General features: G+C 41.0%; 1 protein-coding gene across 1 annotated transcript in view; it reads right to left on the minus strand.

Annotated features, from left to right (window-relative positions):
- The window catches only part of igsf21a (immunoglobin superfamily, member 21a), a 279,462-nt gene extending 266,432 nt beyond the window's left edge, over positions 1-13,030 (minus strand). Inside the window, exon 1 of the mRNA XM_039016801.1 lies at positions 12,892-13,030. Coding sequence (XP_038872729.1) covers positions 12,892-13,030 — 139 coding nt within the window. The remainder of the gene's footprint in view (positions 1-12,891) is intronic.
- Positions 13,031-25,527: the final 12,497 nt, after the last annotated feature.

Consider the following 25,527-nt stretch of genomic DNA (forward strand, 5'->3'; position numbering starts at 1 on the left):
CCAGTTGGCTAGGAAGGCGCCCATCCCACATCGGCCCTCAGCCGGATCATCAGGTCTTGTTCGCCCAGCCGGCACAGGAGTTTTTTTGTTTTGTTGGTGATGTCCGGTTTGGATTCCGCCGCTGATGGAACTGGGGGTGCCTAAGCCAGCTCGTCGGGCTTCCACGTCCTAGCTGGCTCGAGAGGTTTCCTTGCCTCGGTTGGCTCGGCAGGTTTCCATCCCACATCATGCTCCACCGGATCATCGGGCTCCCACGCCTCAGCCGGATCGTCAGGCTCCTATGCCTCAGCCGGCTCGCCAGGCTCCCACGCCCCTGCCGGTTCGTGGGAAGTTTACCCCCAGCCTGCTTACCCAGCGCCCATGTCTCGGCTGGTTCGCCCAGGTGGGAAGCCGGGTGGCGCCCCCAGAGGGGAGAGTACTGTCACGCCTGCTCCCGCTCTTCACCCCTGGCGCTTGAGGGAGCCAGGCTGCCCTGTATTATGCACTCCTGCCACCATCATTTACGCACACCTGCCTTCCCTCGTTACGCGCATCAGCGATATTGGACTCACCTGGACTCACTCAATCACCTGTTTATTACTTCCCCTATATGCAGCTCCGCTGCATTGATTATATTTTGTCTGTGTTACCCGTGTGCTGACGTTGTCCTGTCTTGTTCTATGTCCGTTCCCTATTAAATGTTTGACTCCCCGTACTTGCTTCTCCTCTCCAGCGTCATCCCTTGACACCCAATGGGCCCGAGCCCCAAGTATTACATTTGGACCAGATAACTCTCACCGGTATTGGCCCGAGCCCCAAGTAATACATTTGGGTCAGATAACTCACACCGGAATCGGCCCGAGCCCCAAGTAATATATATATTTGGGCCAGATAACTCTCACCGGAATCATCCCAAGCCCCAAGTAATATATTTGGGCAAGATAACTCACATCGGAATCGACCCGAGCTCAATCCCTGCATCCTAGCCATAAGTACTACTGCTGAATGCGGCCCAGACTCGGGCCACATGACGTCGGCCAAGTCTGACTCTCAGCCGAGTGCCCCGACTCTCAGCCGGCTAGCTTTAAACAATATATTTTTGAAACAGGAAAATATACACATTTATCACACTTTTATGAGCATTTAAAACATAATCCATGAATTAAATAATATATATAATTTATATATACTTTTTTACCAATCACAAGTGGGGCGCAGCCCCTAACACCCTAATGGGTAGCCTCCACTGCAAAGACCCTATGAGCTTTGGTGGTATCCACAGTAAAATAAATTGTACGTGGCTCAATGTTGTGCCATACAAGTTCAAACAAATTCATATGTTGCCATATCATGGCAAGAATCTGTGATTGGGTACTAAAAAGTAAAGTAAGGCCATTGCTCTCAACTATAGCACTGTGTGAAGAAGAGAGTAAACAAAAATAATGCAAAACATGATTGAGTGTGGCCAAACATTTGATGATTGTAAACTAGATGGGTCCACACCGGTTTATAAAATTGTTTTATATGACAGCTGAGAAGCATTATAGAGCAGCAATTTGGAACATTGTGTATTGGTGGAATCTAAACAACACATTACAGTTAATTAGGAAGAAGCCTCCAGCCCCGCCTCCTCTTTCCTCTCTGTTCTTTCCTTTCCTTTCCTTATCATTGACAGAACACAAAACTATTTCACTGGGGGAAAGCTTATTGAGCTACACAATACTAGAAAGGCAATGTTAGGTCAATTTGATTTTCTATAACAGCCAAATGACTTTCAGTCCATTGGTCTACATAGAGGTAAAAAGCTGAAAATCTTCAATAGAAGTCGTAATGTGTGAGTCACTGTGGTCTTTGTGGTTTCTTATACCCCTCTTTTTACAGGGGTCACAAGGCTTCAGAAGATCCAAATTGCAAGGTTAAAAAAGTTCAGAATTCAACAGGCAATCACTGTTCTCCATCTAGATGGAACAAAAGCACCTCTACTAAAACTTTGTTCAGGATATCATTCGTATATTGCTCGTAACAGTGCCCACTGTAATCCCAAACATGTTTTTGGAATCACAATGCATGGTTGCCACATTACATGACCCTGCATGTAAAAAAGACACATATCAGATAAATCAGGTAGATGCGCTGATCACACAATAGCAAAATAACATGCAAATTAAACCACAGAGGGTAGGCTTCGGATTTGTTCATAATCATTTTATATAACTGCTGAAAGCGGCCCTGAAATAAAGCCCAGTGATTGGTGGATGTAGGCACCACCAAAGCCCATATTCCTGCCAATATCTATTCTTACTTCCTGTGAGTCAAGCCCAGCTGTCACTAGCAGACGTGGACAGTGCACAGGAAAGCCTCAGATCAACTCCAACACACAGCTTTTTCATTCTCCACTAAATCTGCCCCTTGTGTTATGATCCACTGAAGAGAATCAAGCCATCAAAGTAAACATCTAAGATGACTTATACTGTAGTCTGAAAGAACTAGAAAGAGACTAAACAGACTACAAGCAAAACAAACAAGAATGCTGTATGTAAAACTATGATTTCAAATATTTCACTATCTGATCAGTCTTATTGAGATGTGGGTTGATAAAATTGAATCAGTACATTGGCCTATAACAGAGCAGAGATGCAACTACAGTGCGTAGCCACCACACAGTATTTGTGTCTGTGGAATTGGAATAACACATGATGTTTAGTATCCGTGAGCCCTCTGTCCCTGGTGTGCCTGAACAGCGATTATTACTATACTTAACCCTGTAATGGAGAGATGTTCCTATCAGAGCCAACCAGCAGCACATCGTGTGACCACATCCCATTTCTTGATTCAAATATTTTTTTAAAGGGCTTTGTTCTCCCCATGTTGCCCTTTAAACCCACAGTATTACCTCGCTCAGACGTTGCAGGCATCAACCAATGGTTGCGTGACACTTCACCGACTGTGTCATTGACTGAGAGATTGCTTTACCATTTGATGTGGTTAGCTTATACGTAAAATACCTATCCAGGTGTTGTAAGATCTGGCATGCATCAGCTATGTCTAGGCAGAGGAATGCACCCTTCAACTTGATTTCCTTTTTCATATTGGTTTGGTTTCATATCGAATTACCAAGATCACATAATAATGATCTTATAATATCAATCTAGTCAAATTCATAAATTTCTCTTGTGGTATTTACAAACAATTTAGTAAACTGTATAAAGCATTAGATAACTAAATCACTCATGCAAAATGTATGCTGACAAAATGTGTCCTCTCCATTGGAATTGTGTTTCCAATCGATTTTTGATTCTGTTTGCATTTACACACTGATCCTGTGGAGGAGAGGGCGGCGTGGGTAAATAGGATTATGGCTAGTTCAATGTAGAAGGTTAAACTCTGCCCTATGACCTAAAGAATTGACATGGAATACATTAGAGCAAGCTACAAATCAATACAAAATATCCTTTGGCTTGTGTCTTCTCCACAGACTCACACATGACATGAACAGCAATTAAATACATCTGAAATTCAGCAATAATAGACAATAGAGTGTTGCCACAATGTGCACATAAAAATAGGTGACTAAAAAGTCTCCACATGGGGGGTACTTATACAAAGTGCCCAGCTAGACAAAAAAAGAGCCACTAGGCATTCAGTTGCTCTGGCACAGTTGACTCACAGAAAACAAAAGAGAGCAAGACGTTTAGGTGAGAATACACATGCCCACAGTTGGACAACGCTGCCAAGAAACATTGAAGACAGAGCTGCATTGGAATGCAAAAGGAGTATACTGAACAACATGACAAACTATTGCTGTGTATCTATACCATGGCCATTTTATGTGTATATCTGTGGGAAAGACTTCCAACCTGGCCCCTCATACAATCATGGCCATCTAATAATCCCATGATTCCAATTGGAAAAGGAACCCCTTACCTCTCCACTGTGATAGCTGATGTGTGGTGAGTAGTCATGCTTAAAATGGATTACCCAGGTAGGTGCTATACATTGGTTCTGGATGTGGTGAGTTTCTCAATGTAAAATGTTCTGAGATCCATTGAAAAGTACTATATACTGTAAATGCAATCTAGGATCATCTGTATAATTATAATTTCTTCATATAGATATTTATGTACACTACCGTTCAAAAGTTTGGGATAATTTAGAAATGTCCTTGTTTTTGAAAGAAAAGCAATTTTTTGTCCATTAAAATAACATCAAATTGATCAGAAATACAGTGTAGACATTGTTCATGTTGTAAATGACTATTGTAGCTGGAAACGGCTGATTTTTTATGGAATATCTACACAGGCATACAGAGGCCCATTATCAGCAACCATCACTCCTGTGTTCCAATGGCAAGTTGTGTTAGCTAATCCAAGTTTGTCATTTTAAAAGGCTAATTGAAAACCCTTTTGCAATTATGTTAGCACAGTTGAAAACTGTTGCCCTGATTTAAAGAAGCAATAAAACTGTCCTTCTTTAGACTAGTTGAATATCTGGAGCATCCGCGGGTTGGATTACAGGCTCAAAATGGCCAGAAACAAAGGTCTTTCTTTTGAAACTTGTCAGTCTATTCTTATTCTGAGAAATGAAGGCTATTCCATGTGAGAAATTGCCAAGAAACTGAAGATCTCGTATAACACTGTGTACTACTCCCTTCACAGAACAGCGCCAACTAGCTCTAACCAGAATAGAAAGAGTGAGTGGGAGGCCCCGGTGCACAACTGAGCAAGAGGACAAGTACATTTGAGTGTCTAGTTTGAGAAACAGACGCCTCACAAGTCCTCAACTGGCAGCTTCATTAAATAGTACCTGCAAAACACCAGTCTCAACATCAACAGTGAAGAGGCGACTCTGGGATGCTGGCCTTCTAGGCAGAGTTGCAAAGAAAAAGCCATATCTCAGATTGGACAATAAAAATAAAAGATTAAGATGGGCAAAAGAACACAGACACTGGACAGAGGAGCTCTGCCTAGGAGGCCAGTATCCTGAAGTCACCTCTTCACTGTTGACGTTGAGACTGGTGTTTTGCAGGTACTATTTAATGAAGCTGCTGTGTGAGCGAGCCACTCACTCTCCCTACTGTGTGTACTGAAGAGTGATAGGTGCATTGTAATAAGCATAACCATATGACTGTTGCTCAAAATGAAATTGCGTGGAAAATACCACTTTCAAATCAACTACTGTTGTTCTAGTTACAGAGAGGACAGTTACAGCTTTCTGTGAGTATATAATGTATTTCTATCTCAAGGCCATCAGACTGTTAAACAGCCATCACTAACATTGAGTGGCTGCTGCCAACATACTGACCCAACTCCAGCCACTTTAATAATGGAAAAATGTTTGTAATCAACTTATCACTAGCCACTTTATATATAATGTTTACATACCCTACATTACTCATCTCATATGTATATACTGTATGCTATACCATCTACTGCATCTTGATGTAATAAATGTATCACTAGCCACTTTAAACAATGCCACTTTATATAATGTTTTCATACCCTACATTACTCATCTCATATGTATATACTGTACGCTATACCATCTACTGCATCTTGCCATCTTGATGTAATGTATCACTAGCCACTTTAAACAATGCCACTTTATATAATGTTTTCATACCCTACATTACTCATCTCATATGTATATACTGTACGCTATACCATCTACTGCATCTTGCCATCTTGATGTAATACATGTATCACTAGCCACTTTAAACAATGCCACTTTATATAATGTTTACTTACCCTACATTACTCATCTCATATGTATATACTGTACGCTATACCATCTACTGCATCTTGCCTATGCCTTTCGGCCATCACTCATTTATATATGTTTATGTACATTTTCATATTCATTCCTTTACACTTGTGTGTATAAGGTAGTTGTTGTGGAATTGTTAGGTTAAATTACTTGTTAGATATTACTGCATGGTCGGAACTAGAAGCACAAGCATTTCGCTACACTTGCATTAACATCTGCTAACCATGTGTATGTGACAAATAAATTTGATTACTCACCTCTAAATATTGAGTTCATAGCAATGACTGAATGAACTAAAGGACTAAGCCATCAATCACGTGATACCATTCAAACCTCTGTGAAGATTGTTGATAGAATTTATATGTTTAAATTAATGATTAGAATATTCCACCCTGAAACCATATAATTGTATGAAATTGATTAGAATCATAAAATTATTATTAATGATGTGTGTAGTTTTAGTCAGTAAAACTATAATACATGATGTGTGTAGTTTTAGTCAGAATTAGGGTAAAACAATATATCTGTACAATATGTCTCTGTAGTATCTTAAACACTGACTGTCTGAGCAAGAATCGGTGCCGACCTTGGCTAGGGGCCACTGAGAGATTTGGGAGAGGGCAGGGAGTACTTTTCACGGTCCCTAATCTTTGTCGGCTGGGTATTGATACAGTATGTGCGTATGATATCTACTGTTTGTGTGTGAATGTAAGTGCGTAAGGAGCCAGTATAAAATGAATGGTTTTGTACAACGGACAAGCGCTCTCGTGAATAAACATTTTTACTATCATAGCTGGGCCTCCGTCTGTTTCATTCAACCAGTATCTTACAAATTCTGGATTGCAGACCGAGTAGTGTAATTGAATTGTCGTAACAAGATTCAACAGCACATTGAAGCCAAATGAAATCGGTTAAGATAGCGTATCATGGAGACACAACATCTGCAGTTTGAGCTAGTCCAGGAAGTGACGTTACAGGCTAGCTCAGTGCTGCCCCCTCTCATTGTAACTCAATTTGAGGTCGACCAGTGTACTGCAGGCTGCCATTAGCAACTAAATTATCCTTAAAACTTATGTGTGCGATTTTAAAATAATCACTTCAAAAACATACATCTGGTGTATTAGAAGCAATTATTGGTGCCATGATTGTCTTGGAAATTGTTTTTTATTTACACTAATATTGCAATTCTTCCAATCACTATAATGGGGGATCCTATTTTCTGCTAACATTACCTGCAGTACTGCGGTCGGCCTTGAAGTTCCGTGGCTACAATGAGAGGGTGCAGTCGTTCTTCCCTAGTTCATAGCACCACTTTAAAACCAGAGTAGGCTATGTAGTATGTGTTTTTTATGTACCCGCAGAGTGGAGTCAATTGGAGTACCCCGTTTGGGGTGAATAGGCCAACATCAAGTAGCCAGTACAGGCTTAGCGCTGGGAAGTTTTTGTCGGACATAACATTTACTGATAGATTAATCAATAAGCCTACATGGCTATCTATTAAGCAACATGATCTTATTTAGAGTTAGTACTTCCTCAGGTGGTGAATAATATAGCGTAGGCCAGTGGTCACCAACCTTTTCTGAGTCAAGATCACTTTCGCAGTCAAAAAGCAAACAGATCTACTGCTCAGATTTTTTTTTCCACACAAACAGTTTTGTATGAATTAAGTTTGAGCAGTAGGCCTAATACATTATCACAGCATATTGGCTATATGATTGGCCTGCCAATACTGTTAATCAGACCATATTATATTTCAAAATTCAAGCTTTGATAACAAAATAGATCAGTTGGTTTAGCACTTTTTTCTTTTACTGGACTGATGGTATCTGCATCTGATTGTCAACGAGGTCAAATCACAACGTCAGTGATCTTCAAGTCGAAATGTCGTAGCTCTAGAAAGATGCCTGAGTTTCCGACTTGGAATTCCAAGTTGGACAACAGTTCAAAACAGTTTTTCCCAACCGCCTCCTACGGTCCCTGCTCTCTCCTTCCTTTCCTCCGGTGAGACTGACCAGAGAGAGGGGACACCGTCTTCCACCTGATGGAGAAACTCAAGTCGCACCGCATCTGCTTCATGCACAAATTCATGTTGTTCCAATGACCAGAGAAAGTGAAATATTCCTTAATATTACAATCGACAAGGCGAACTGTTAATAATAATAAAATGCAGGGCTATTGATACTTGACTACTCATTCATTGCAACTGCAGCCCGAGCGGAAGAACGGAGAAGCGCGTTTTGTAATAGTGTTGAATAAAACAGTGACCATGCTGAATATAAACTTAAGCAACTCACTCATGAAAACAGCAGCTCTTTGCTGTATTCGTTGACAGTCTCTCTGTGGTCATGGTTTCAAAAGTGATTAAATCTTACGTACGCTATTAGCCTATTAAATGTGGCTGTGGCCAGGGTCATGGAATCTCTGTAGCCACAGAGATTTGAACTATCTGATTGGGCAGCACAGTGGGTGGACTCGATATAGTCACAGATTTGCCGGTCCGCCGGGTAAGCGAAGTTTGTCTCGTGGGAACACTTTTTAAAAAATAATAATAATTTCACCTTTATTTACCAGGTAGGCTAGCTGAGAACAAGTTCTCATTTACAACTGCGACCTGGCCAAGATAAAGCAAAGCAGTTCGACACATACAACAACACAGAGTTACACATGGAATAAACAAACATACAGTCAATAATACAGTAGAAAAAAAGTTGATATACATTGTGTGCAAATGAGGTAAGATAAGGGAGGTAAGGCAATAAATAGGCCATGGTGGCGAAATAATTACAATATAGCAATTAAACACTGGAATGGTAGATGTGCAGAAGATGAATGTGCAAGTAGACATACTGGGGTGCAAAGGAGCAAGATAAATAAATAAATAAATACAGTATGGGGATGAGGTAGTTGGATGGGCTATGTACTGGTGCAGTGATCTGTGAGCTGCTCCGACAGCTGGTGCTTAAAGCTAGTGAGGGAGATATGTGTCTCCAGCTTCAGTGATTTTTGCAGTTCGTTTCAGTCATTGGCAGCAGAGAACTGGAAGGAAAGGCGGCCAAAGGAGGAATTTACTTTGGGGGTGACCAGTGAGATATACCTGCGTGCTACGGGTGGGTGCTGCTATGGTGACCAGTGAGCTGATATAAGGCAAGGCTTTACCTAGCAAAGACTTGTAGATGACCTGGAGCCAGTGTGTTTGGCGACGAGTATGAAGCGAGGGCCAGCCAACGAGAGCGTACAGGTCGCAGTGGTGGGTAGTATATGGGGCTTTGGTGACAAAACGGATGGCACTGTGATAGACTGCATCCAATTTGTTGAGTAGTGTGTTGGAGGCTATTTTGTAAATGACATCGCCGAAGTCGAGGATCGGTAGGATGGTAGTTTTACTTTTCTTACCTGGTGTACAGGACTTTTGAAACAAGTGCACCTACCGGCAACAGCTCAACAGGATTTTAAAAAAGGAGCGCAAGCCTTTGTCTTTCGTTGGCTTTTCTACAGAAATATTTGGTGATCGGCTAGGAATGCCTTGAAGATCGACCAGTTGGCAACCACTGGCCTACGCCAATGTGCACAAAGATGTCCAAAAATAAATCTAATAATTCTGGATCCTATTTCAACAGGTTGCACATAAAAATATCAATCCTGCATTCCCTGGATATGAAATGGCTTACTTTTTTATCATAAAATTACAGGCCCCCAATACATTCATAAACTGACAATGATAAAAAAGTGAACATTGAAACCTGAGAAAATCTATCCAAATCAATGTAAGAACATAGGGGCATGCTAATTTAAAAAAGGACTACTCATTATTAGCCTGGTTCTGTATGGAATGCAGGTACATTATGGGACCCAGGTTAGGTCATTATCTCCTCAGGTTGGTGCGACCAAATAATGTGCTGGTGCCATTTCCAGAGCAGCATAGATCTAGTGGCAAGTAACCTTACATTCCTGACTCTATGCTTTCACTAGAAACATCGTAGTCCCCAGACATAGTGTAGCGCACATGAGTCAGACTCATGGTCCTGTGATGAGGTATCCCTGACTGCAACTTCAAAATCAGTGTTACCCTCATCAAATGGTCAACATGTTGGTTTTTCCCATGGGAGACCAGGGTTCATTTCCTGCCCATGACAATGGTGCCCAACTGTGGGAGGATCTCTCATGGGGGAGGAGGTCAAAGGGGGGTGAATGTAGAAGATATACATCTGGCTCATGGTGTCGAGATGATGTAGCCCTGTCTGCGACTTCAAAATGAGTATCACCCTCGGTTCAAGAGGAAAGTGTCAAAGTCTTCACCCCCTCAATTGGTTATTGTGCAGCAGCATTATTGATGATTTGCATGAAATTCAACTTTCCTCAACCTTTTCATCTCAAACCTTCCATTGAAAATTAATGACATAATATTTTGTCACCATCTATTGCTTTCAGTGACCAGTTGGTTAGATTGCTCAGCCACTATTCCAAACGTCTTATTTAGCAGAAAAGTTATTTTAACATTGTATGAATGGGACAGGACAGTCAAGAGGCAGCCTATAGATTAAATATTTGAAGGCCAACGTGTGAATGTAGCTTGCATCAAAAAATGATGGAAAGGTCGGCTCTTTTTACTGACTCTGATCTTATTGACTTGTGCAGTCAAAAGAGCGAATGTTTCGACTCATTTCGTTCGAGTCGGTGACCACATTTACATGCACACCAATATCCCATCATTATTCGGGATACTCAAGTATTGTGTTTGAGTTGACGCATATATACATCATATCCCTTTTACAATAACCCTAATAGCTCCTATCCCGATTTTCAGAAACCCGAACAAGATACCTGGGATTTGCTGATCATAGACTGGATACTGTGGCATGTAAATACCTTATCACATTTGATGTTATTTTTCGCGGTCTACGCAGGCTCAGTTCAGATAGGAACAGCAATAGTTGGAATAGGAACGGAAGTCATTTTCACAGATTTTCATTTCCTTAAAACCGGTCAACAAACTGATGTAATTTGGAAATTTTGCACGGAATAATCTCCCCAGTCCCTAAACTCTTTTGTTCAGCGAGAAAAGCAGAAATGAAAGGCACAACTTTACTGATGTCAACTAGATTGTTGATGATTTACTCAATCAATTTATAACATTATTTTGGTGAGTAAGGCTTTATTTAGTATTCTAGAGCGTTAAGTAATGACAGAAGAGAAGCTGCATGCATCTAATTACATACAAGTTGCCCAACAAATAGCCAACCTAATGTCGAAAAATTATAAGCAGAGAAATATCTAAATTATTAGAATTCGCACCGCCTGTCAAAAAATCTTTCCGCAAACTAGGCAAATTAGGAATATTCTGTTAATTCATGGATACAGAAATGCTCGTTAGTGGGATATGAAAGGTGCATGTAAACTGCTTCTCCAGTATAATGCCTTAACCATTATCCGGAATACTGTTCACATCCAAAGTGCTCGATAATGCCCAGAGCATACAGGACCCTCTACTGGCAAACATACACTGAAAAGTCGAAATATTCATGATTCTACAAGCCTTGTTCACATGTTGTTCACCTTAATGGGCATATTTGAGCTGTCATTTGTGACCGATACTTGTAAAATCGTGCTTTAAACAATGTACATTTGTTGATTGATTGGTAGCCTACATTTGAAACAAGGCCTAGTTGTGGCCACAATCGGATTAGATGGTGAACGACTCTTGGCAAAATGCATTGCTTAAATGCCATGAGGGACCAGAGCACCCCAAACGGTTCGTTCTCGAGCTCGAGTTTGTTGAGCAGAGGCTGTGAATGTTTTGGTTCTACAAAGCTGTGCCCATCATAACGTTCAATAATCAATTAATGTATTCATTATTGCACCATATGATCAATTATCGGATCTAAATATGTATTTGTCTTCTCTATGCTGCCTGCTGCCTGCAGCATGATCGATTTTGCCTGCGTGCATATATGACAGACAGTTGTTGGTCTAAGCACGTCTCCGGAGTCACCAGAGGAGCGCATATTAATACTGCTGTGGAATTAATTGCGACCAGCAGGCCAAACGAACGACTAAAATTAAAGAGTCACTCAGTACAACGAATAATGAGTCAGTAAAAAGAGTCTATCAAAAATAACTATTTGTTAGCGAACTACACATTACTAGCTTCAATGCTGTAAAATCTTGCCAGATCTTTGAGTGTCAGGCAAATAAACAAAATCTACTATAATGGTGAATGTGATGTAGCCTTGTTTGGATAAATAAATGCTATTGATCCACATCTTAAATGTAAGCTTAAGGCAAACCCTCTGGAGCCCATGTACAGCCTTCGATTATGTTTATAAAATATGCAGCAGTACACAACGCCTCGATCTTATCAGAAAGTTGCAGCTTCCAGTGATTAATCTGTTTCCCACTCACCATTTTAACTATTATATGTGGGAGATATGTACATGTTCCAATTGTCTTCAACTACAGATAATAGGATATTGTTAATTTGTTATTAATGGAAGTCTGGTCTTGACTATGGAGAGCAGTTGAGCTAAGGATGCAGTTAATGTGAGTCGCCCAAGAGCCCTAAACATACCGGTAGCCTATTCTGTAGCTGAATGCCATTATTCAAAGGCAGCAACAGAAAGCGATCTGTTGCTGATTTATATCACATTGCAAAATATGGTAGACCAAAAGTAGTAGGCTAGTGGTATGGTACAAGTAATAACAGTATAATGATAACAACATAATAACAAGAAGAAGAATATTACTTAATTTTACACTGTAAAGCTTATGGACCATTACAAATAAATAGCTTGATGTGTGTGTATTTAACCCCCCCGCCCCCTCCTTTACACAACCCTAGTTGGGTACCATATCGGAGAATGCCTGCAGTCAAAACTGAAGCTGCGGAGGAATATCATTTTCGGGTCTTAAGGAAACCATTCACTCCATCAGAAGGGGCAAAAGTTGAGACAATTGTATGTGGATATGATACATATTGAATGCTATGGTTCATAATATGAGCGGCCAACATTAAAAGTGCTTAAAATGTACACGGACTGAGCCATCTGCTTTCCACACGCGTCTTTAAAATTATGACCTCACGAATGATGAAATATGTGAGAGGCTTTTGTATCCTACTCTCACAGATTGTTTTATGCAGAAATAATGACTTACCAACAGCTAAATCCAGTAGATCTGCGCACAATAGGAGACACAAAGAGAAGACAGTCATCTTTCCCTTATTTTGCAATAAATCCCGAACTCCATCCGCGTTTACATGCTCCCGGTTTGTCGGCTGTGTAATCCCCACCATTCCAAAGGTATGAGATCGAGAGGTGCCCACAAACTGTTCATGATGCAGTTTAAGTATAAATGGGAAATATGAGAAGTTCGCCACAAATACACTTAAATTACAGCAATGAGGACCAATATTCGTCAAAAGAAACGGCGTAATCGGCTAAAACAAAATATTGTCCTGCTAGACAATCAACGTTAAGCAGTGCAGTCGAGGATTAGAAAAAACAGATAGGTTGGATGAAAATCTATGTTTCTCAGTCAATGCGTATCTCCCTCTCTCACTCTCGCTCTCTCTCTCTCCTGCGCGCTCTATCATCCTGCCCTCCAGACACAGACGCACGCACACAGTCACTCTTGATCACTCGCTCTTTATTTCGCACAATTTTCCTTAATCCTACCCTGTCCCCAAACCCTTCCCCTCTAATTCTGCCCACTAAGCCGATTTATTTCTGCAGGATTTGGTTTTTACTTAGTGAAAAGGTTTTTTAAAGATTATTATAACCTCCCATATACTGTGATGATTTACAGTTAACAGCAATGAACGTGGATAGTTTCAACATCTTTATCTGCCACTCATCATGGACAACAGTATGATTTTACCCCGATTTGTACCTGCCCCACTATTCGTGTTTTCATGCTACTATTTCAATGATGTCAATTTCAGTCCCCTCCTTTACTATTTTTCATGAGTCCCTTCAAATACAAATGAGTCATTGAGGTTATTGTGGATTTTGTGTCCACAAATACATTATTTGTAAGCAATCCATTGTCCATTTCTGTAAAATAATACACAATAGAGTGACTCAGGCATGAGCATCACCATGCAATTCTCTAGGGTTATGCACTCACTGCAGGTGCTCACAAAAATAGTTAGAGTTAGATTTTTAACTCAGAGACAGCATTTCCACTAGAACAAATGAAGATGACATGGTAGTCCAGCCTAGTGTAAAAGGACCAGGCTGCTGCTTTCACACTGTACACAAACAGAAACACCTGAAGCTGCATCAAGGTCCACACAAGCTGTTCACTTCCACCCACATACCAGGTTGTAATCCTTCAATATTATGGAGTATAAGGTATGCACTTTGATATATACCAGTAGAATAAACAACAAATGGTGGCTTATTTATCCTCTCTGGTCAGTATATTCTATCAAGAGATTTGCATCTTGTATGACCTTCCCTATACAACACTTCTCCCCAAAATGAATTAGCTAGGAGAGATATTACATAAAAAGAGAAAACTAGAGGCTGCTGGGATAAGGTCTGCAGTACTAATGCACTAAGGCTGTCTAGGATACGTTCTGCAGTACTAATGCAGTATCACACATCTCTAGAGGGCAGTGTAAACAGCAAATTATTGAGGCAACAGAGCCAAACGTGTTCCTGTCTATATGGCACCTGCCCCATGAACAAAGAGGGGTCTGCAGTCTCGAGGGGATACACATCTTCTACTGTTGTCATGTATGGTGTTGCCAGCACAGGTTTCATACCAACCAACATTAAGTCAGGGGGCACAAAGGGAAGCCTTTGGTTCGTTAAACCATAAATGGTGTTAATTTCTTTATTTGTGGACTGAAGGACAGCAGATAGATACATAGACTTGAGTCTAAATCCTGTTGTTTCTTGTCCCAGAGATCCTAGTCATAATACAAAAAGGCAATATCATGTTTTCATTGACACCTGTACTAAAAATACACTTGTATACCACAGGCATAACTTTACGCTGTCAGCTACCACACTATTTCATATAACTGCCGACAGAGAGTTTTCTCCTATACATCCAATGAGATGCACAGAGACACCATTAAAATGTGTGCAGACTCGTTACAACTTCAGCTTTAAGCACAAAGTGATGTTGTCCATCTGTGACCAAGATAAGTGGTCTTGTTTCAATTCTATAAAATTATTTCGTATATTCCCACCTGAGAATATCACAACGAGATGAAACCACAATGGTTGCTTTCACAAGAAAGCATGTCTCCCAGGCTGGTCGTCAATTCAGAGGAGAAGCAAATCGATTATTTGTCTAGATAGGCCAGAAAATGTGACACGTCACTCCCTATGCAAATGTTGGGTGTGAAACCTGACACTTCAAGTCAGCTCAGTTGAGAGAGTGGAAGAGGAGAGCAGACAGATGGGGCTTCCTGGCACTAAAAGGCATGGGACCCTACGGCGATCACAGAGCCCTTTGTACACCAAAATATCAGTCGGAACCAGTCCAGAACTGCTCAAAGTCCCCCATATAGGGGATTTTCAACTATTGTGTTTGTGAAGTTCACATTTTATTCAAATGTGTAAGTTTCAACCAGCAGTAAAATGTCATAACATAAACTGTGATGTAACTGGTTAAACTCTAAGATGTAGATTTTTGCATCAAAGAACACATTCCATTCTCAAAAGCAAGGGAATGAGTGCAGTATAGTATGCCTCTGTCCTTTCCTCCCTCTTACTCCTGACACTCACAGCTTTGAGGCTCTTACATGGTGCAAATGCTCATTTCCAAGCACATGTGAGAGGCAGAATTGCATGGATATTATGTATGGGGGACGACTCAGAAGTCTGCCAGCAGGAAACACATTGAAATGTTCCCGTACCATCACCTAAGATTAGGACTGATTTCTGAAAATGGAACGAGATCAGGCTTGAGGGGTTGACCAGGTCAGAACCAGCTGTAGACATGCTGGAGCTGCAACATTTTACGTCAAACAGCCTGTGTAGGTACAGACAATAAAACCTTGATGTCAGCTTAAGGTATTTCCTAGACCCGCTACCTTACATGCTACCTCACATGACCTGTAGAAAGGTATTATGCTTTATACTGTTTTTGGGATAGTCATGTACATTTGATTGAGCTGTGGCTATTTCGCTAACTGAATTAGTTTGTAAGACCTCTATTAATTAGAAATATTACAGGATGATCTAAATAGAACATTTACATGTCAGCATTAAATATACACTTGAGCACATGATGTACTAATGTACCCTAATGGTATGTTGTATTCTCTTTCCTTTTGTCAAACCAACTGGATATCTTCAACTGGTCTTAATCACATGTTAAAGTCCTAAATCATAGGATGTGTCACTGGAAAAGCCTCCCACTCCCACTGGTTAGGTTGGCCTACATGGGAACTCTCAAGAACACATGTATCTCTTTGTGATGTCGGATTGGGGTGCAGAGGATTGCTTTATAGGGCCAGATGCAATCATTCCTGCTATAGCAATCTTTACACAGTTCCTTTTTGGCTGCTGGCACACATACTGTATCCGTCTTACTCTGAAGGTCTCAACAGTATTTGAGGGGAGTCAACCAACTGTATTTACAGTGTCTAAAACAAAAAACAAAAAGCAATTTATTTGTTTACTGGGAAAGGTATGTTATTGCTCTTGATTTGCATAACAGTGCCATCTGAGCTCTTAGAGTGAATTTGATGTAATACTTTTTTTTATCAGATAAGGAAAAGTAACAGTCTAGAGTGTAGTGTATGATTCATATTTTGTTAGGACATTTTCAAGTGCAAAACCTTAAAATAGTAAATGAAAATCAACACTCACAAGCTTTTCATACAGTTGAAGTCAGAAGTTTACATACACCTTAGCCAAATACATTTAAACTCAGTTTTCCACAATTCCTGACATTTAATCCTAGTAAAAATTCCCTGTCTTATGTCGTTTAGGATCACCACATTTTAAGAATGTGAAATGTCAGAATAATAGTAGAGAGAATGATTTATTTCAGCTTTTATTTCTTTCATCACATTCCCAGTGGGTCAGAAGTTTACATACACTCAATTAGTATTTGGTAGCATTGCCTTTAAATTGTTTAACTTGGGTCAAACGTTTCGTGTATGTCAAGGCCGTCGAAAGAAGTGGACCAGAGTGCAGCGTGGTAAGCGTACATTTCCTTTTATTATAGAATGTCGCCAACAAAACAAGAAACAAAATAAACGACGTGAAGCTTCCGAGGGCTATAGTACCACTAACAAAGTCAACTACCCACAATCACAGGTGGGAAAAAAGGGCTGCCTAAGTATGATTCCCAATAAGAGACAACGATAGACAGCTGTCCCTGATTGAGAACCATACCCGGCCAAAACATAGAAACACAAATCATAGAAATAAAGGACATAGAATGCCCACCCCAATCACACCCTGACCAAACCAAAAAGAGACATAAAAAGGCTCTCTAAGGTCAGGGCGTGACAGGATAGCCTTCCACAAGCTTCCCACAATAAGTTGGGTGAATTTTGGCCCATTTCTCCTGACAGAGCTGGTGTAACTGAGTCAGGTTTGTAGGCCACCTTGCTCGTACACACTTTTTCAGTTCTGCCCACACATTTTCTATTGGATTGAGGTCATGGCTTTGTGATGGCCACTCCAATACCTTGACTGTGTTGTCTTTAAGCCATTTTGCCACAACTTTGGAAGTATGCTTGGGGTCATTGTCCATTTGGAAGACCCATTTGCGACCAAGCTTTCACTTCCTGACTGATGTCTTGAGATGTTGCTTCAATATCTCCACATAATTTTCCTTTCCTCATGATGCCATCTATTTTGTGAAGTGCACCAATCCCTTCTGCAGCAAAGCACCCCCACAACATGATTCTGCCACCACCGTGCTTCACGGTTGGGATGGTGTTCTTCGGCTTGCAAGCCTCCCCCTTTTTCCTCCAAACAAAACGATGGTCATTATGGCCAAACAGTCCTATTTATGTTTCATCAGACCAAAGGACATTTCTCCAAAAAGTACAATCTTTGTCCCCATGTGCAGCTGCAAACCGTAGTCTGGCTTTTTTTATGGCAGTTTTGGAGCAGTGGCTTCTTCCTTGCTGTGCGGCCTTTCAGGTTATGTCGATATAGGACTCGTTTTACTGTGGATATTGATACATTTGTACCTGTTTTCTCCAGCATCTTCACAAGGTCCTTTGCTGTTGTTCTGGGATTGATTTGCACTTTTCGCACCAAAGTACATTCATCTCTAGGAAACAGAACACGTCTCCTACCTGATGGGTATGATAGCTGCATGGTCCCATGGTGTTTATACTTGCATACTATTGTTTGTACAGATGTACGTGGTACCTTCAGGCGTTTGGTCTACAAAAAATAAATCTGAGGTTTTGGCTGATTTCTTTTGATTTTCCCATGATGTCAAGCAAAGAGGCACTGAGTTTAAAGGTAGACCTTGAAATACATCCACAGGTACACCTCCAATTGACTCATATGATGTTAATTAGCCTAACAGAAGCTTCTAAAGCCATGACATAATTTTCTCGAATTTTCCAAGCTGTTTAAAGGCACAGTCAACCTAGTGTATGTAAACTTCTGACACACTGGAATTGTGTTACAGTGAATTATAAGTGAAATAATCTGTCTGTAAAGAATTGTTGGAAAATTTACTTATGTCATGCACAAAGTAGATGTCCTAACCGACTTGACAAAACTATAGTTTGTTAACAAGAAATTTGTGGAGTGGTTGAAAAACAAGTTTGAATGACTCCAACCTAAGCGTATGTAAACTTCTGACTTTCGGTGCTAGTGGAGGTGGCAGAAGGGGCACATATGGGTCAGATGTATATACAGTTGAAGTCGGAACTGCAATTAGGTTGAAGTCAATTAAACTCGTTTTAGAAGCTTCTGATGGGCTATTTGACATAATTTGAGTCAATTGGAGGTGTACCTGTGGATGTATTTCAGGGCCTACCTTCAAACTGAGTGCCTCTTTGCTTGACAACATGGAAAAATCAAAAGAAATCAGACAAGACCTCAGGAAAAAAATTGTAGTTTTCCACAAGTCTGGTTCATCCTTGGGAGCAATTTTCAAACGCCTGAAGGTACCACGTTCATCTGTACAAACCATAGTACGCAAGTATAAACACCATGGCCGTCATACCGCTCAGGAAGGAGACGCATTCTGTCTCCTAGTGATGAACGTACTTTGGTGCGAAAAGTGCAAATCAATCCCAGAACAACAGCAAAGGACCTTGTGAAGATGCTGTAGGAAACAGGTACAACAGTATCAATATCCACAGTAAAACCAGACCTATATCGACATGTGTGTGTGTATTGGTATCTGTTCATCTTTAACTGAATGTGTTTAGCCATGTTAACTGTCATTACTCCCTTGAACGGTGTTTGGTCAGATTTCAGATCTTCCCAATACATTTTTGCAAGGTTCTAACTGACATTTCATCAGGCAATCCATGTTGTTATTAAAATAATTTAAAATCTGTCATTGTTGATTAGTGGCAATCCCATGGAAACATGAGGGGTGTTTCCATAATGTGGGATTCTGAACAGATTACAAGCAGTTAGCTTTAGGACAGGTCTTCCATATGTGGGCACTGCACTGCAAGATAATACTAGCAAGGCAGTATTGACCAATGGACCAGCTTTCCTGAGGGTCACCTTTACATTAGTCTCACTGAGTGCCCCTTAACAGGGCCCACTGTACATCAAACTGATTGAATTATCCTGAAATGTACAAGAAAATAAAATGCACTGGGCAGAAAAAACCCTTGAGGTTGAGAAATTCAAATACCAAAGAAAAGTGAGCTGAGCTCTACAGTGGGATTGATGTTTCTTCCTATTAGTTCTCCCAAGGTCATGGCTCATATGTATTCTCAGATGTGTGTCCTGTCTTAAACATAATCCTGAGTAAAATTATATGTATTTGTTGGATATGTCCTCTATTTCTGAGAACTCCATTTGGGAAGTACAACAAGAATTGTGCGTCCCTGGCCAACCTTTGTGATGCACTCACATTCTTGGAGTGTAACATACTGAACAAGGACAAGAGGACATAAGACAGGACCAGACAGAACAACAGTACAAGTATTTTCTCAGTCAATTGCTAGGTTTCCATCTAATAGGCTACATATTTTCATGCAAATATTCAAACATCTGCTTAAAGAAAACATGCACATTTTCCCCACCAGTGGTGTTTCCATCAAACAGAATTTTGCGGATAAAAATCAGTGCGTGATGACCTAGTGCACACAACATTGTCTTTGTCACTTACATTTTTATGTGCCGAATTAAAATCTGAAGTTCAATGTGTTTCTATCGCATTTTCAGCTCTCACAAAAACTGGTGCGTTAAATAACAAATTTGCCTACTGTGGTCTTGGCACGTGCGCTCTAGCCAACAGCTCGCAGATACAGTGTGGGCAAGTTCATTGCTTTGCACATTCCCCACCCTGTGAAGTTCATCATAACTTATTTAACATGTAGCCTAATAAACTGCATGGTTTTCCAAGTCATAGTGGGAGGACCACACACCATATCATCTCGTGACTACAAGTTTACTTCAATATGATGGTTATTATATCAATGCTTGCGCATAAAAGAGATTCCACCGCCATTTCTCACATAATTAATTTTACAGAAAAAAAAGATCCCACGATGTCGAACACACACATTATTATTGTTGGCATTTATAAAATTCCTGTTTCCATCACAGCTGGGTTTTTTTTTATACGTTATGACTTTACTCGCATAAAAACTGTGGTTAGAAACGTGGTTATTGATTGGTGTATTCTATAGAATGAGAGAACGTGACATGTACAAAACATACCTCCTAAAATGTAATTTTAAAACTATACTGTGAATGTTATGACTAAGGAAAGGAGTGGGCTTCTAGGAATCCTGGAAAGAAGTGCTGTCTTTTGTCAGAGTGGTGCTGCACTGAGCTGGGGTGCTGTCCATGGTGCTGGTCTTGTCTCTATTCAGCAACATTGTGTTGTACTGAACTGTCCATGGTGGTGAGCCCATATCTAGTCAGCAACACTGCATTGATTACAACTGTCTATGATGATGAATCTGGATCGGTTCAGTAACACTGCATTTCAGAGAACAGTCCATGGTGTATCTCTCAATGCCACAGACCCCTTAAATTCCCCTTGTGTTGCTACACAATGACTGTGACACTTGCCAAGAACAGACTACCCATGGTTTTTAGTCAATGATCATGGGATGAGGTTGTGGCTGACAATTCATCCATTGTTCTATCACTATGCTGAAAACAACAATTGAGACACAATGCAGTCGGTGGCTCTTATAGGAGAAGATCCCCCACGCACTATACACATTACTTGGCAATGCCTTTTGTCAGCATCGGTTGCTTGCCTGCATCACAGATCTACATTGGCTTTCATATTTCTCTGCTATCCGTCATAGAATCTCTATCCATTCTCTGTCGCTGTCTCCGTCGTACTTTATCAGACTAAATGCACTGAAGGGACCAGACCCACTCATCTCGCTCCCCTCATCTTCTTATTGATAGTAAGCAATAACCGCATGAATGTGTGTGCACTGGACCTCAACACCATTAATCCAAACAAAGCAATATGCAAATTTTGCATGCTTCTTGAATTTTCCAGTACTGACAAATTGAGATAATAGTAAGCCATCCATAATAGCCCTAAAGCTTATTTTCACGTTAAATGGTCACCCATACTGTGCAATGTTATTACAACCAAATAAAGGAATACGGTAGTCATGTTAAGATCCTGGCATCACTGTTATTATTTGCCTAAATTACTTTGTAGAGGATATTCTTGTACTGTAAATGGGATGAATGAGAGGTATCTAAGTGATGCGTTTAGGGTTCACTTTTCAAAAACATTATGCAATCTCAGAACACTATACGAATCAACACAAATTATAATGCATTGCAGGAGAGAAAGAGGGAACAAGAAAACGACATCTCCAAGCACATAGAGCTGTTCCAAATTCAGAATTTGAGAGTTAATTGTGTAGTGTAAAATAGTCTTCTTGAATAGATATGATGATGGCCATGTTGACAACCAAAGCATCATATTGATTGAAGGAATGATACTGATTTCAAAAGAGAGTGCCATACGTTTCATTTACTCATGGAAACACGGGAGGATAAGTGGGAACCCTTAAGGCCTCAGATTACAGATAACAGGACACGTGGTCATGTTCGTTTTGCACTCATACTATTATGCCTCTTTCCAGTGTCCATATTTTACAGGGGATGTTACGCTCAATAGGCAATCAGGACACTTGACACAATGTGCATCGTCTTCATGTCTGGAGAACACAATGGTCTCCCATCTGGAATTACTAAATTTGCCGTGAATGTGTTAATCAGAAACAGAAGGAAAAAAGGAGAAAAAAAACAACAACAACATGTAATGTAACAAAGTGGCCATGATTGGAATTCAGATCTAGATTTATTTCCTCCCCTCACTGTGTTTGATCTCTTCACACCTCTCTGGAATTTTTACTCTGGAATCAATTGACCCTTAGCTAAGCCTCTCCCCAGAATTTGGGACAACCAATCGTAGCACTCCAATGGATAGCAACTGTTGTCCAGTCCAACACCTCGGACAAGCTCACAACGCATGAAAGCCATTGAGGGCATTACAAAAACAAGTTTTCATAAAAAAACAAATAGTTTAAATTGCTTAATAATAATTGAACAGTGCATCAGGGGTACTTCCTGAAAAACAGAGCCTGTTGGAGTATCAAATCAAATCAAATTGTATTTGTCACATGCACCGAATACAACAGGTATTAGACCTTACAGTGAAACGCTTACTTACAAGGCCTTGACCAACAGTGCATTTTTAAGAAAATATCTCTTACTTTTTTTTTTAGGTAAGAATAATAAATAATTAAAGAGCAGCAGTAAATAACAATAGCGGAGCTATATTGTCACGCCCTGACCTTAGTTCCTTTGTTATGTCTCTATTTTGGTTTGGTCAGGGCGTGAGTTGGGGTGGGCATTCTATGTTTTTGTTCTATGTTTTATATTTCTATGTGTTTGGCCGAGTGTGGCTCTCAATCAGAGGCAGCTGTCTATCGTTGTCTCTGATTGAGAACCATACTTAGGTAGCCTCATCCCACCTGTGTTCTGTGGGTAGTTGTTTTCTGTTGTGTGACTGCACCAGCCAGAACTGTTTCGGTCGTTCTCTTTGTTATTTTTGTTATTTCAGTGTTCATTAAATAAATATGGACACGTACCACGCTGCACCTTGGTCTTCTCCTTCCAACAGCCGTTACATATATACAGGGGGTACCGTTACAGAGTCAATGTGCGGAGGCACCGGTTAGTCGAGGTAATTGAGGTAATATGTACATGTAGGTAGAGTTATTAAAGTGGCTATGCATAGATAATAATAGAGAGTAGCAGCAGCGTAGAAAAGGGGAGGGGGGCAGTGCAAATAGTCTGGGTAGCCATTTGATTAGCTGTTCAGGAGTCTGATTCAGGAGTCTGCTTCGGGGTATAAGCTGTTTAGAAGCCTCTTGGACCTAGACTTGGCACTCCGGTACCGCTTCACAATTTTTAGGGCCTTCCTCTGACACCGCCTGGTATAGAGGTTCTGGATGTCAGGAAGCTTGGCCCCGGTGATGTACTGGGCCATACGAACTACTCTCTGTAGTGCCTTGCGGTCGGAGGCCGAGCAGTTGCCATACCAGGCAGTGATGCAACCTGTCAGGATGCTCTCGATTGTGCAACTGTAAAAACTATTGAGGATCTGAGGACCCATGCCAAATCTTTGAGGGGGAATAGGTTTTGTCATGCCCTCTTCACGACTGTCTTCATGTGCTTGGACCATGTTAGTTTGTTCGTGATGTGGATGCCAAGAGACTTGAAGCTCTCAACCTGCTCCACTACAGCCCCGTTGATGAGAATGGGGGTGTGCTTGGTCCTCATTTTCCTTTAGTCCACTATCATCTCCTTTGTCTTGGTCATGTTGAGGGAGAGGTTGTTGTCCTTGCACCACACGATCAGGTCTCTGACCTCCTCCCTATAGGCTGTCTCATCGTTGTCGGTGATCAGGCCTACCACTGTTGTGTCATCAGCAAACTTAATAATGGTGTTCGAGTCATGCCTGAATAGGGATTACAGGAGGGGACTGAGCACACACCCCTGAGGGGTCACCGTGTTGAGGATCAGCGTGGAGGATATGTTGTTACCTACCCTTACCACCTGGGGGCGGCCCGTCAGGACGTCCAGGATCCAGTTGCTGAGGGAGGTGTTCAGTCCCAGGGTCCTTAGCTTAGTGATGAGCTTTGACGGCACTATGGTGTTGAACGCTGAGCTGTAGTCAATGAATAGCATTCTCACATAGGTGTTCCTTTTGTCCAGGTGTGAAAGGGCAGTGTGGAGTGCAATAGAGATGGCATTATCTGTGTATCTGTTGGTGCGGTATACAAATTGGAGTGGGTCTAGGGTTTGTGAAATAATGCTGTTGATGTGAGCCATGACCAGCCTTTCAAAGCACTTCTTGGCTACAGACGTGAGTGCTACGGTTCGGTGGTCATTTAGGCAGGTTACCTTAGTGTTCTTGGGCACAGGGACTATGGTGGTCTGCTTGAAACATGTTGGTATTACAGACTCAGACAGGGAGAGGTTAAAATGTCAGTTAAGAGACTTGCCAGCTGGTCAGCACATGCTCAGAGTACACGTCCTGGTAATCAATCTGGCCCTGCGGCCTTGTGAATGTTGACCTGTTTAAAGGTCCTACTCACATCGGCTGCGGAGAGCGTGATCACACAGTCGTCCGGAACAGCTGATGCTCTCATGCATGTTTCAGTGTTACTTGCCTCGAAGGGAGCATAGAGGTTATTTAGCTTGTCTGGTAGGCTCGTGTCACTGAGCAGCTCTTGGCTGTGCTTCCCTTTGTAGTCTGTAATAGTTTGCAAGCCCTGCCACATCCGACGAGCGTCAGAGCCGGTGTAGTAAGATTCGATCTTAGTCCTGTATTGATGCTTTGCCTGTTTGATTGTTCGTCGGAGGGCATAGCGCAATCTTTTATAAGCTTCCGGGTTAGAGTCCCACTCCTTGAAAGTGGCAGCTCTACCCTTTAGCTCAGTGTGAATGTTGCCTTTAATCAAAGAATTCTGGTTGGGGTAGGTAAATACAGTGCCTTGCAAAATTATTCATCCACCTTGGCATTTTTCCTATTTTGTTGCTTTACAACCTGTAATTTAAATTGATTTGTATTTGTATTTCATGTAATGGACATACACAAAGTAGTCCAAATTGGTGAAGTGAAATGAAAATAATAGCTTGTTTAAAAAAAAAATATACGTGTATATATTTTTTTTACCTGAAAAGTGGTGCGTGCATATGTATTCACCCCCTTTGCTATAAAGACCCTAAATAAGATCTGGTGGAACAAATTACCTTCTGAAGTCACATAATTAGTTAAATAAGTCCAACTGTGTGCAATCTAAGTGTCACATGATCTGTCACATGATCTCAGTATATATACACCTGTTCTGAAAGGCCCCAGAGTCTGAAACACCACTAAGGAGGAGGCACCATCAAGCAAGCGGCACCATGAAGACCAAGGAGCTCTCCAAGCAGGTCAGGGACAAAGTTGTGTAGAAGTACAGATCAGGGTTGGGTTATAAAAAATATCAGAAACTTTGAACATCCCACAGAGCACTATTAAATCCATTATTAAAAAATGGAAAGAATATGGCACCACAACAAACCTGCCAAGAGAGCGCCGCCCACCAAAACTCACGGACCAGGC

The sequence above is a fragment of the Salvelinus namaycush genome, chromosome 20, assembly GCF_016432855.1.
Source record: "Salvelinus namaycush isolate Seneca chromosome 20, SaNama_1.0, whole genome shotgun sequence".
Lineage (NCBI taxonomy): Eukaryota > Metazoa > Chordata > Actinopteri > Salmoniformes > Salmonidae > Salvelinus > Salvelinus namaycush.